The 14749-nt window shown below is 39.4% G+C and overlaps 1 protein-coding gene across 1 annotated transcript; it reads left to right on the top strand.

Annotated features, from left to right (window-relative positions):
• The first annotated feature begins 729 nt into the window (after nucleotides 1-729).
• On the top strand, nucleotides 730-13933 carry LOC111661140 (SHC-transforming protein 1). The gene is made up of 14 exons (XM_023414612.2): nucleotides 730-1068; nucleotides 1250-1360; nucleotides 1452-2014; nucleotides 4425-4495; nucleotides 5830-5890; nucleotides 6288-6407; nucleotides 6534-6587; nucleotides 8343-8394; nucleotides 8501-8627; nucleotides 9297-9489; nucleotides 10744-10816; nucleotides 11415-11511; nucleotides 11629-11776; nucleotides 11858-13933. Exons 2-14 carry the CDS (start codon nucleotides 1309-1311, stop codon nucleotides 11987-11989), a joined length of 1743 nt encoding a protein of 580 aa, XP_023270380.1. The 5' UTR covers nucleotides 730-1068; nucleotides 1250-1308; the 3' UTR covers nucleotides 11990-13933.
• The last annotated feature ends 816 nt before the right edge of the window (nucleotides 13934-14749 follow it).

Genomic DNA, 14749 nt, shown 5'->3' with positions numbered 1-14749 from the left:
GCTTTACATTATTTTATACACTCACACTTAGAGACTTGTCTGGTCTTTTTATTGTCACATCCATCTTATGTCCATAAAGAAAACACTTTTCAAGTTATCTCTAATTAAGTTATTTGTTTTGAGGAAAATTAAAGTCAGAAATACTTCTTAGCTCTGAAAAGTCTTGACTTGCGTATATGAAATATGGAACACTGCCACACTCTGCCTGCTGTCTGTTGTTGAGAGATATTAATCTTTTAATCAGGAATAGGTACAGTATGTAAAGCACTCTGGCTGGCGTCTAGCATATGGCTCTGATTACAATCAAACAGAAATGCAAATGTTTCAGTTAAATCCCCTTCCTCTTGAGTGTTCATGCCAGTCATTTGAATATTACATGAATTAGCTAGACTCTGAAATATCTTTTGTTGTATAAATTAAGTCAATCAGAGCAATTCTACAATTACTACTTATACTTACTAAAATATTAAATCATCATTTTCTGGAATTAGGTGAAAACACTTTTTGTGGGTAATAATGTCTTAATAACACACTTTAACAGCATCTCCAAGGTGCAAGTGATGTTAGAAGAGGAGATTAGAGCACTCATGTACTGTATTGGCTCTGCTTCAGTGTATAAGTGTGTGTGTGCGTGTGTGTGTGTGTGTGTGTGTGTGTGTGTGTATGTGTGTGTGTGTACAGCATGAGTCACCCTACCCGCCTGTGATTGGATGGTAGTTTATGGGTGAGGGAGGGGGATAGAGCCTTAGGGGCCGTCTGTCAATCTCTCCTCCGCTCCATTCACACATTCATCTGCATGCACCGTCATAGAGAGACAGAGGAAGTGAGCGAGAGGCTCTCATTCATAAAAAAAAAAAAGGGAGAGAAAGTTCATTCATAAAAGCTGCACAATTCTGCTGTGCCTCAGAAAGAAAAGGCAGAGGGGAGGAAAGTTGATGTGGAGGTGAAGCAGAGCTGGAAACCTGACTGAGAAAGTGTATGGGTCAGTTGGATGGGACTGTACTCAGCATGACTAGAGCGGAGCAGACTGGACTTTAGACTACACAGGACATCCCCAGTCCCACGCAGGTGAGTTGAATCTGGTGTAATGTACAGTAGGAATCCCATCTAATAATCTGAGGACACAGTACGGCAGATAGTCTTCCAAAGATCAGATGATTAGCAGTTCAACCAAAATGATCAACTCAATGCATTTTATGTCTCACCTTTTGTTTCTGTGTTTAACTGTGTGTGATCTCATTCCTGGCAGGTATTCCTCTTCTCTTCTTTACTTTGTCCCGGTGTTCTCCTTCGTCCAGTTTCCTGATTATGAGAGAGCAAACCTTACCCAGGTTCAAATCACAGACAGGACTCTTACCAGGTAGCCCTTCTCCATTGGAGTCATTATAGACATAATCAGTATAATGGAAATCACTGTGCTGCATATCTGATTGTGACACCATCTTCTACAGGCATGCTGAAGCGCACCAAATACAGTCGTCTGCGTAACGATTCACTGACGTCTCTAGAGGATTGTCCCCAAAGAATGCTGCCCCTGAAGAGTGAACTTCACTTAGACTCTGATTTTGCCCAACTGGATCCTGGGACGCCCTTGCACCATGGGCTGTCCACCCTGAGGGACTTCATCCCCCGCGTGGCCAACATCCGATTGCAAAGTCCAATTTCCCTGCGGGGCCTGAGGGGACAGAGAAACACAGCTGGGGAGAGAACCATTGATGGACACACTGACAGACCATTGTCCAGAACAGAATGGGGATCAGGACCTAATCAGAGATTTTGTAGCCAACCTTCCCTTAATGTGCACCTATCCACTGGCCAGAACCTCACTCACTCGGCTCTGCGCTGCACAAAAAGACCCATCACTCTGCATCGGATGGCCAGCCTCCCCTGGACCCCCGGCTGTTCTCCCTGCTCACTGAGCAGAGATGCTCTGTGCTGTTTGCAGACTTCCTCTGCAGCAGATGACTGTACAGAGTTGGGGACAGCAAACAGAGCAGTTCACCATGACATCAAGGTACCTATCACACACATAAACCAATAACGCTGCATGAATACACAGGCAAGGAGTTTCCTTGCCGGACTAATCTTAGTGTTTTTTACTTTGACAATTTGGTTAAAATTATTGATGTGCATGAACATTACAATTTAATGTTGATTGTGTAACATCGTCAGTGTAAAGCTTCTTCACTTTACACTATGCAAGAAAGTGCAGCTAACCTCATATCCAGGGTCCCAGCACAGAGTTGAGATACGCAGTTTAATTCCGACCAGTGTCAATACACACACACACACACACACACACACACACACACACACACACACACACACACACACACACACACACAAAAACACTCTCCTGTCTCCCTGTGCTCTATTCACACTATCACACTCACTTTCGTACATTCACCCCCTCCCTCTCACATAGAGCTTCCTGTGTAGGCAGTAGTGACTCATCCTGGCTCTCTGCTCCTCTCTAGATCTACTCTGCTTGCGTGTGTGTGTCTGTGTCTGTGTGTGTGTGTGTGTGTCTGTCTGTCTGTGTGTGTGTGTGTGTGTGTGTGTGTGTGTGTGTATGAGTGCATATGTGTGTGAATGTATCCGGTATCAGCAGAGCCCATGCTGTCCTAGAACCGGAGGTGTGTCCGCATGGGTGATTAGGAGCAGGGCCTGTGAGCTGTCCACTGATGGAAATGAGAACGGACTGTCTGATTGTCCTCTACAAACAAGCACACACATACATACTCTCCTGCCCACTCACCCCACCCACACATATACACACACACGTGTATTGATTTAAGTCTGGTCTCCAGAAATGGACTTACTCATCCTGTGTCCAGCCTATAGAGTCTGCTCTGCTGAGGCTCATGACGAGTTAAAATGTGACTGGCCAAAGCTTATCTGAGCACAAGGCATCAACGTTGTCTGGTTGCATTAACCGATCGTCCACCCTCCTCAGATCTTTATAATCAATTACATGTTAGGATGTCCAAAACTATTCCTTAAGTGCAGAAGTTGCATATTGGATAACTATGCACAGGCTATTCCACAGTTTTGGTCCATAAGCCCAACTGTTCATACAACCAATGCTCCAGCACCTAAGCCAGCCAGAAACAGTCACCTTTGTATAAAGGTGCTAAAAATATTAAGATCTTTCAAAACTGGCAATAAACCTTTCTAAATAAATTCACATCACATTCAAACATCAGTATGTTAGCATTGACATTGCTAGCATGTTAACATGCTGGCGTTAGCATTGGTACAGCCTCACAGAGCCACTAGCATAGCTTCAGACTCCTACTCTTGTTTACTTATTTTGGAAAAACTCAACAAGCTGCACTCTGTACAAGCTGCAGTCTTTTTTACTGATTACAAAGATATGCCTTGTGGAAAAAAGCCATATCTAAAATGATCTCTAAAGTTTTTGCTGCAGACTGACCCTGGTATCACTATTTTAAGCCCTTAATTAATTTGATGTCTATTTTTGAATGTACACTTTTATTTTTTAATTCTCCTCGTGTAGTTTTTAATAGTCTGTTCAGTTTAGATTGTTGATGTCATCAGGTTCTACAGATACACAGTTGGCTGTCATCTGCATAGTGGCAGTTTCAGACCAAAGTAAATAGTTTGCATTACAGTTTGTGCACAAAATGAAGCGCAAAAAATCTAAAACTGGAGAGAATGTAAATAATCATCATTAATTTTCCAACCTTGTATCTTTGTCCTCTTTGTATTGAGATTTGTTTTCTCAAGTCCCTGTAGGACCAGGGAATAAATTAACAGAACTTGGGGAATGCTCAGAGTTGCATTATATGAACGTTTTGACCATTCTTGACTGTAAAATTATGCCTGACATAATATCCACCTTCAATACCATGGTGTAAAAATTTAGCAGAGCTTTGGCCACAAAATTTGCTGTAAAATCAGTGTAGCATATCTCACTAAAACTCCAGCTGATGGCTGACAAAATGTTTCAGTCTATTTATCAGCACAGTACAATGCAGTTCAGTGGTCTCCAGGCTTATTGATTTTTGATCCCTTAAAAACGAAATGCAATGATCTGTCATTACATGTTGCATGTGTACTGTACATAGGTCATGAACTCTTCAACTCTACTATAGAGTAATTTCCCCTCCTCTCATTTTCCTACATAATTTTCAGAGGTTTGAAGGGAGAAAGCTATTCAGAGGTAAATCAGTAAAAAGTAAAAGAGAGACAGCAAATAATAAGTTTTTTCCTTTCCTTTCCTATTTAATCATCTCAGTCTGTTAGATTTATCTTTCAGTCCTGTTGGGGACATTTAGATTGAGGAGGAATGGGACAGACACATTGCCCCCTGTACATCCGCACTCTGTCTAAAGTCACTCCTAGAGGTGTCATTTCATATTGCAATCGGTGCATAACTGCTGTTTTGTTCTGTTTTAAAGTACATGGGCAGCGTGGAGGTGACCAAGTCCATGAGAACCCTTGACTTTGATACGAGAATGCAAGTCACACGGTAGGACGTCCTTGCACTATACACACACACACACACACACACACACACACACACACACACACACACACACACAGATACCTGAGAAAGAACAGCTAACTACTGATATGATATATCAGGATAAACTATGCATGGATAAGTTGATGTTTCGCCTCTGCATAGAAGAGGAAACAGAAAAGACGAAAGTTCTTTACCCCGACTTACTGAATTCATTCAACATATATTTGCCAATCAAGACATGTGTGGCTTATTTCAAAAATGTTTCAAAGGGGGGAAATCAAATTAAATGTATCATGTTTCATAAACTGGGGCTTTCTCCTCATCATTTGATATTGACATCCTAGTGCAGGATGCCAAAACACTGATGTACACAGCAACCTCTGTTCACAAGAACGCTGCTGAATGATGGGGTAGAAAATCCAATTAGATGAATTTCCTCCTAATGATATCTCGTAGACTTATTAAGAGAGAGAGAGAGAGAGAGAGAGAGAGCAGGAGAGAGAGAGAGACCCAGAGAGAGACCCAGAGATAGAGAGAGAGAGAGAGAGAGAGAGAAAGAAGCCTAAATCCATTACATACAATTTGTTTTCAAGGAGAAGAAAAGCATTTCCTGGAAAAAAGCCTTGCTGCCTAGTGGGATGTTACTTCTCTGTGTGTGGGTGTTTGTCTTCTTTGACCTCTCTGACCCAATGAGCAACAGCTCTCTGAAGACAAGTATGCCAGTCACTGCAGTTTGTTTTTTTTTTTTCAATCTAGCTCTGCTTTAATGTATATTTGTATATGTATATGTATGTTTTATCTGACCAGGAAAGGGCTCACTGATACATGGTTAGGAAAGCAGCACCACATAGAACATGAAGCACAGAGGTTAAAAAAACATTTAAGACTTATAATGAATTAGATTAAATTTGAAGAAAATAATGAAGGTTGACAAAAACAATAAAAAAATGTTGGGATGATAAAATAATTGCAATGAATACACTATAACAACAAATATCAAAACAGATAAATAGTAGATAACATTTTTTTTTAATGCGTAGAATATAGTAGGCCTAGATTTGTGTTGTAGAACTCATGTCAAGCCCTTTCAGATTTGTCTTGTGACACAGTACAGACGCAGTACAAATAGCTCAAAAATGTACCAACGTACAGTCCCTGAGTTTCTTTGCACCACTGTAAAACTGTGCTACTCTTACAGCATATTTTATTTCCCTGGTATACTGTTGATCACATGCAAGTCACATGTTAGCATTCTGTTTGGTCTGTATGTGAACATGTTTATAATCTGTGTGTGTGTGTGTGTGTGTGTGTGTGTGTGTGTGTGTGTGTGTGTGCAGAGAGGCAATCAGTAGACTGTGTGAGAAGACATCAGCCAAGACAACAGTGAGAAGTAAAAGGGTATGGTACACACACACACACACACACACACACACACACACACTGTCCCTGACCCTTAGCCCTGTCCATGTCTTCACAAGACATTATAATGACTGGATATGAATAGGGATATGATTGCAGATGTGCTCTGATCTTAACCATAACAACCGACCACTAATCCCTGAACCGTGTCATCACCTTAAAATTTTATGTTTTACAGTATTGGGACTTGCTTTTTTGTCTCCATAAGAATGACTGTGTAAACAGATTTAGGTCCACCACACACACACACACACACACACACACACATGCACGCACGTGCACATGCACATGCACATGCATATGCACATGCACATGCACATACACACACCAATGCAATCAACACAAGAAGAATAACTGTGATTTTTCTCTTCATCAGCCTGTACATAAGGGTCTCTCTGCTGTTCTGGGTCAAATCAACCTGCAGTTTTCTGGGAGCAGGATCATCCTCACTGTCTCCACAGACAGTGTGACTCTGATCGCTGCCTCCTCCTTACAGGTGACAGCTTCAGCACGCTAAACCACATTATAATCGTCACATATCTGAAATATTGAGGTTTGGAGTGAAAACCGTCCCTGCCTCTGTTTTCATTTTTATTTTTTCTTCCTCTCTTCTTTTCCTCAGAAGATTGCCCACCACCCCATGCAGGCCATTTCATTTGCCTCAGGAGGAGACCCAGTATGTTCATATTCTTAAATGTCAAATGTTTAACATGTATAAACAAGTTCATGGTAAGATAAGGACACAAACAAGGGTAGTATGTGCACAAACACACACACACACACACACACACACACACACACACACACACACATACACAGTGAGTAATTTGATTTTGTTTGATTATTGCTTGGTTTGCTGCCATTTGTGGAGGATTGAATTATTTCCTCTCTTGATCCCTCTACGCTTGTAGTTGGTGCTGCAAGGTCAGGATCAATATTTGTCAGTCACTAAAAGTGAAATCTTTGACTTAAATGAAAGTGTGAAAGATAAATATCGCTCACTTTTACTCCTATTTGAATAAGAGCCATTTATCAAATTTCCTGGCTACTTAAAAATAGTTAAGAGAGCCTCAAAGGTGTCTGAAGAGTAGATTCTAGATGCCTGCAGTGTAGAAACAGATGTGAGCATACGCCCTCAACTGGAAAAGCATTTTAAGGATTGAACACAAATAAAACAACATATTGTAAGATACATGTGATTAATCATATGACCACATAGCTCTTAAAATTTACTTAGTAACTTATTCTTCACACTCCACAAATAACTATTCCACTCCTAAGTTGGCTCTGTAGATCACTCTTAGGTCTTAGGATGAAGCACAAGCAACAGATCATGAAAGCCTGTCTTGTGACTTCATACAACCATCAAAGCCGGTATGCGCTCTGGTTATCTTTACACCTCATCATGTCTGAATGAACTAATAAACTCTTATTGATTTTCCTTCCCTGTCCCACCATGCCCGCATTATTTCCATATGACAGAATTTGGGTGATTCATCCTGAGTGAAAAACTTCCTGTTGCCTGAATGTCTATAATGAATAGGCAGAAGAAAAAAAATCAATGCCGCCCTGTTACTGTCTGAACAGCCATGTCTGTTATTAGCTGCTGTCTAGGTCAAGCCATAATCCATTAACTCACTTTTTCAACTCAAACTAAATGTTAATACAAAAATACATTGCTATTTTGATACTGTGAGGTTGCACTGTCTAAGATCAGACAGAACAGGACGGTAGTTTCTCTCTGGTGAACTGCTCTGGAGAAGCTTATAGCTTGCTGTTATTAATTAGCTAAAATAATCTTGTAGTGTACTCTAAGCCTCGCTCAGTTGGCTTGGACACATGCAAGATAGCGGGGAGAATTTAAATCAATCTGCCACAGAGGCTTTGTGATGAAACATATGCAGCCGACTCGCCTCTTGTATTAGTATCAGAGAACGGCTGATAGGGAGTGAATTAATTTAGACAGAGAATACACATTGATGACCATTAACTGAAAATGGCAGCTGTGTTTTCAATGATTAAATGTGAAAAAATGTTCAAATTATGAATTGAGTGGCCACCAGATGTACAGGTTATAAACTGAACTACACAACAGCACTGTCAGGAGTTGTATTAATGACCACATACACAGACATGTGGAGGAATACAGAGGATACCTGAAAGGTGACTATTAGTAACATTTGAAAGAAAAAAATGAAACATTGCTGCTCTTACAAATGGAAAGTTGAATTTATAGGCAATAAAATCCACCTTTGCTCAATTTAATACACTTATGGTGGTTAATAGTAGCTATGTTAACAAACCTTGAAAGGATGCTGCTGTTGGTTTTCTGACTTTATGATTCAATTTTACTTGTGCTTTTCCTAAACAATGTATACACTATGTATATATTAGCATTTAGCATATTATATTTCTCTCAATTTGTTCACAGGACATGGCGGATTACATCGCTTACGTTGCCAAGGACCTCACCAATCAGAGAGGTAAAGGACTCTCTAAATTAATCATTATAGTGAGCTAGACTTTCTGATACAATCTGTACTTGTCATTATTACGGACAAAACATCTCCCTTTCTCTCTCGCTGTCAGCGTGTCACATCCTGGAGTGTCCCCGGGGTCGGGCCTGCGAGGTCATCAACAGCATCGGTCAGGCCTTTGAGACTCGTTTCCGCCAACTTCTCAGCCACACGCCATCGCTCCTCTCCACCAATCCCAGGTTGTCCTGCTGTATACAACAGCCATCTTATTGCTGTGACACAGCACTGTGCCACACATCCTATTTTAATGTACTGCATATTTAACCCATCTGATCAGAAGTGCAGTTTAATAATGTCTCACTCTACATCGGCCAATAATTCTTTTCACTGGCTTTTAGAACATCATAGTTCTCTCAAATGTAAATGTTGAACCTTTGGAGTTTGATCCAAGATTCATTATATTTGTGTAAACCTGAAAATTAATTGATTATTTATTATTGAGTCATTTTCAAGCACAAACGCTCACCGGTTGTAGCTTCTCAAATGGGGGTTTTACATGGTCTCTAACTCTATATGTTGATAAATAGGTAGTAAATAGAATAGTTTAGAGGTTTGTCCTTAGTTGAACCAAACAAGCAATTTGAACATGTCACATGTCACATTTTTCATTATTTTCTGACATTTATAGACAAAAAAATTGATTGGTCGACAAAATAATTGGCAAATTATTCAGAAATGAAAATAATCATTGGTTGCAGCTATTTGCTTTGCACTATATGTGAAATTCAATGTGGACATACTGAGCAAATTCAAAGCAATCTATGCCTGTAATTTGAGAATGTGTCTGTATTTTTTTGTATTTGTTTGTTTGAAGTGAGGTTAACATCATGTAACTTTTCTGGTCACAGATCAGCAGTGAGAATCTGTCCCAACTGGAGCCCAGAGGAGACGATCATGGACCAGAAGGCCGAGCAAGAAGGTGAAGTCAGTGAGCGCTGTGACTACTACAATGTGATCCCAGGAAAGAAGCCACCTCCTGGTGGAATAGAAGACCTGCGCATCGCAAGGGAGGAGAACAAACAAGATGCTGACATAAAGGGGGTAAGAGTTAATTGTAGCACTAACACCAAATACAATAAAGACATAATGTATTAACATTAGCATAGATAATATATTGTATTATATGCTCTATTGTGACAACTCAGAGGGAGAAAATAGACGTTGTTACCTGCTTTCAATATCTTGGTGATTGGCTTGATGAATGTCTTTTAAGCAATGACCTTGTGAAGAAACTAAGACTGAAGTTCAGGTTTTCTGTTTTTCTTTTCTGAGGGAACTTGGTTTCATGAAATCAGATCTATTGTAAACTCTATGGTAACTGATTCTTTAACTAACTGTCTTTGTTTTTAGTTCATTTGAAATTTCTTAACATTGAGAATTGTTTTGTAACTTTCTTTGTTCTTAGCTCAACTGAGCCTTCATGCATTGCCCCCTGGTTTTTAGTCATGTTTTATTTGTGTGGCTGCTGTTGTTCTGTCCTGGTTGAAACTTCTGATGCTGCTATTATATAATGATCGCAACTGAGCAACTCCATCTACTGAGGAAGGCCATTAGATATGGTTGAAAGATTCAGACACAACAAGCAAGATGGCCCTTGTGTTGTGGCCTAATTCTTAGTCTGTATGAGCCAATGCCATTAGGTCCTTAGCCTGAGTCCTTGAATGTGTGCATATATTTTAGTACAGCCAACTGTGTCTTCACTGTGCTGTTGTAAATGTTACAATGGTTTCATATGTGTGGCATTATATTTCAGTAGTGAACTTCCATGACAACCAGAAGAGAAGATAATTTTACATTTTAAAAGAAATTCATAATCATATCATTATAATTAAATATGATATAGACAGACACATACTTTTCATACTCTCTCTTTATCCAAGATAAGTTCGATGAGCACAAATGTTCGCACAATTGCACCTTGGAGCTTCCCTGTACAACATCATTTTATCTGTCGCCTGCTGAGCAGAGGCAGTTGAGCTTCACGTGCCTTGCTCAAGGGCACCTCAGTGATTGGTAATAGGGAAGGCACAAGCGTTTCTCACTCACCTCCCAGAATCATTGTGCCAGTCTGGGAATTGAGTCCATGACTTTCCTGTCAAGAGCACATATCTCTAACCCTTAGGCCATTACTGGCTCCGGATGGACACACACACACACACACACACACACACACACACACACACACACACACACACACACACACACACACACACACACACACACACACACACACACACACACACACATGCAAAAATGTCTGTCTTTGTGTGTATGACTCATCTAGCGCTGTTGCAGGTTTCTTTGCCTCGGCCTGTTTCACTGTATGAGAACTGCTCCATCACAAAGGAAACTCCAGCTCCACCTGCAGGTAAGAAATCTTCAATGCACTCCCAGTCCAAGCCATAATATACTGTTTATGTCTTTATGCATAAGCATTCTGCGCAGTAGTATAGTTTTGAGATTAGAGTATAATTTCAGTTCATGCAAACTTGAAATTATTAAACCAGATTCAAATTTATTCCCATCGGTGCCACATGATTTCAATTAAAACCTGGTTTCAATTAAGTGGTTTAAACCAAAGTGGAATATTAATTTGAACAACAGAAAAGAAACCAGAATAAATGAGCCTGGACTGAATTACTGACCTGTGAATAGAGCCGTCACCTATATCCTGCAGCAACTACATTTGAATAAAAAACAACAACAACATACTCAACTGGGTTCAGTTAACTTGTTTACTTCAGTCAACATACTGTTTGCTCTATTATAGATTTATTAGCCATTAAAACACCTCGACTGTCAGTTTAAAGTTATTTAAGTTTTAAAATCTGAAGCTAATTTAAAAGTAATTTTTAGTGTAATTCAACCTGTTTATTTAACATTACATTTAAAGATTCAGTGCAGCACAATAGTAAAATAAACCATAGTACAATCCTGTTATTCTTCCTCTGTTGTTTCTCCTTCAGACTCAGTGAGATCTGGGGTCAGTGCTGAACAGTGTACTCCTCTCTCTGAGTCACTGATCCGGGACCTGATCCAGGAGGAAGGCTGGTTCCATAGCAGGTGGGTGATCAACATCCCTGGGCCTTCACTATCGATTAATTCCCAACTTTAATGTGTCTGTCTGCTAATGTATATCTCCCTCTTCCTTTCTCAGTAACTTTGTGTCCTTCATCCCAGGTTAGGAAGAAAGCAGGCAGAGTCACTCCTCAGCTGTAGTGGGGATTTCCTGGTCAGAGAGAGCAGCTCTGCCTCTGGTCAGTATGTACTCAGTGGGATGGAAGGAGCCACCGTGCGGCACCTACTGCTGGTCGATCCTCACGGACAGGTAAAGGTGTGCTGTTGGATTTTGAATGCATAAGGAGAGGAGAATGGCCTCAGTACATAAGTCTGTTTTCTGTATGAACAGGTCCGGACCCGTGATCAGGTGTTTCTGAGTGTTGGTCACCTGGTGCGTTTCCACATGGACAACCAGATGCCAATCATCTCTGGAAGCAGTGAGCTGCGTCTGAAACAACCAATCCTAAGAAGACACCAATGAACATACATAGGGTGTCTCATGCATACATCAGCCTTCAGCAGTGGTTGTTAACCTAAGCAAAAAAAAAAAAAAAATTGAACATGGACATAATTTCCTAGAAAATCTTTTATTATTTGGCCATTAATCTACACACAGTGTGTTGTATATGTGCAGTGAACAATTTGATTTTCCTAACACTTAAGTAAACTCGTGTGTACACTGTGCCTCACCCTGTGTTGAGAATAGCTGCTGGCCTGCAGAGCATCCTGTCTCTCTCTCTCTCTCTCTCTCTCTCTCTCTCTCTCTCTCTCTCAGGCTGTATTTGCTGGTGTTCACTCAAGGTCTAAGCACAATCACTGGTGTCGGGAGGAAATTACCAGAATGTTGGCAGGCTTTCAGAATCATTTTTTATATGCTAAATTTGTCTTGCGTTCATTTGTTTAGACTTGTTATTGTATTGTGTTCCCATTTCCCGTGCTGGACTTTTGAAAATAACTTTTCATCCCAATTATTTGTTACATTCTGAATATGGGATTCAAGTCCTCTTTGTAACCTGAATCCACAGCAGTTTAGTCTGAGATAAACTGGGGAATATGCAAATAGCAATGTTTTTCTTCCCCATTAAGTGTTCAAATACATATTTGGCTCTTTTACAGAATGGATTACTGGACTTTGTCATTTTTTTTGTGTTAACATCTACAATCACACAAGCACCTGTGGACAACACAACTTGCTTGAAGACAGTTTTTTAATAATTTTTTATTAAATAATTGCAATACTCTTCACTGTAACTAGCTGGTCAGTAATCAGCTTCACAATACAAGACACAAATAGAGACACAAATCCAACAACTCATGAGACAAAAGACCTCAAGTGACTGTCATGTAGGAAAAAAAATTCTTCCTTGTATTGTTTCTCTGTAAACACTTCAAAACCTTTCAACGTCATTGTCATATGTAGGTACTGGATATCTGGATTTCATCTCTACTGATGAAATAAAGGTAATAACACTGATGAACTATTTCATACTGCTAGCAAAATATTTTTCGTGTTAACACATGGTCAATGAAGGCATTAGTCTGAAGATGTTTTTCACTTGCAGTTAGTTGCGGTATGGCTACTCTATCTTAACAGAACAAAAAGTACAAAGGTAAAAGGACATAACTGCTCTGGGGAGGTTGTAAGAGCAGTTTGCAATTTCATGATTAGTTCAGCAAGCAACTTACACACGAACATTAGTCAGAACCTGCATATCAAAATTAGTTGATAGAATGAAAATATATCTGAAGATTATAAAAATTGTACTTATATAAACTTTTTATTGTGTCAAGGGTTTGTTTATGTGTGTAGTTGAGGTATAAAGATGCAATTTGTTACTGTTTCCTGTTGTGTTTAACAGCCAATCAAAATGCTCAATGGAAGGTACTGGACAAAGAAGATTCATCACATTTACAGCTACATGCACTGTTTACTGTATCAAGCCATTTGTACATCATTTGGGAAAAACATGATAGTTGCCCAGGAAAAAAATCATCCTAAACCTGCATCATATTTTGAATCTAATTGTTCTCTGTCTCCATCATTCTGAAACCACAACACAACAGATTTTGAAGATGACAAATCTTTACTACTGCCACATAAAAAGAGGCAAAAATTATCTGATGTTACTATTTTGAATTTAAATGACATAGAGGGGGAATGAATTGGGCATAAATAGCATCACTAATCTTGAGATCTATTTTTGTTACACTATGCAGGAGTAGAGTTCACAGATTTAATGTTTAGATGAGAAATCTACATTTAAATCCAGACCATAATAATATGTGCTGGTCTAACTGAACTGTCATGGACCCACTACAGGGCCAAGTAAATGTCTTCACGACTCTGAACTGAATATCAGGCCAACAGAAGAACATTTAATCTAATGAAATTTCTTTAAAGAATAGCATCATAGGATAAACAATATGGACATGTACTGTAATATTATCAGACAGTATTTTATTGATCTACTCCAGATCACTCTGTTCACAGTCCCTCCTCTTTTCTTCTTCTTTCACTCTATCAGCTTCACTCATCCATCACTGGAAATGTCATGCTGACTGCTTCTGCTGCTCTGCTCAAATTCATCACACTTGATGAATTTGAGTAAAGTCCAGTGTAATCCCAGAATACCTGTGAAAAAATACATTGCTGTCATGGAATTACATTTTCATTTTCAAGTTTACATGATTATCTTAATATTCCCCAATAGGCTTCTATAGTACCTTTAATTTGTATAATTTTAGCCTGTTATTTTTCCAGATGCTTTGATAATGGAACACCATATTATAATCATGTGTTGTGCATTTAAAGGAGAATCCAACCCTTTTTAAGAATTCACATTTGTTATTCCTGTGCCCCAGAAAAAAAACTGGTGAATATTTGTGAAAGTGCAGCACTCTCCTCTAAAGTAAGAAGCCAAAGGGAGAACCTTAAAATGTGCAATGTCATCCCAGTTTGCTCTATAACAATGAATGGGGCTCTGATGCTGCAAGGCCATAAAATATTTGTGTTATTTCTTACACTAAAATTTGTGTTTCAAATTTTAAGCTTTATATCCAATTCAGAATCTGGATGAGACCTGTTAGGGGTTAATCTACACAGCTACTGTAGATTATGGGGTTAGTGAGGGAATTTATTGACTCAAAGTAATTTCAGCTATATAACTTCAGTAGCCAAGACTCAGTAATGCAATTCTTGCATTCCATATTTTCATTTGTCATTTCTGCCATTTAATCAATA

Source organism: Seriola lalandi, unplaced genomic scaffold, assembly GCF_002814215.2.
Source record: "Seriola lalandi dorsalis isolate HSWRI2012SDOR001 ecotype SW California unplaced genomic scaffold, Sedor1 jcf7180002054537, whole genome shotgun sequence".
Classification (NCBI taxonomy): domain Eukaryota; kingdom Metazoa; phylum Chordata; class Actinopteri; order Carangiformes; family Carangidae; genus Seriola; species Seriola lalandi.
This window is presented reverse-complemented; position numbering and strand designations above follow the sequence as displayed.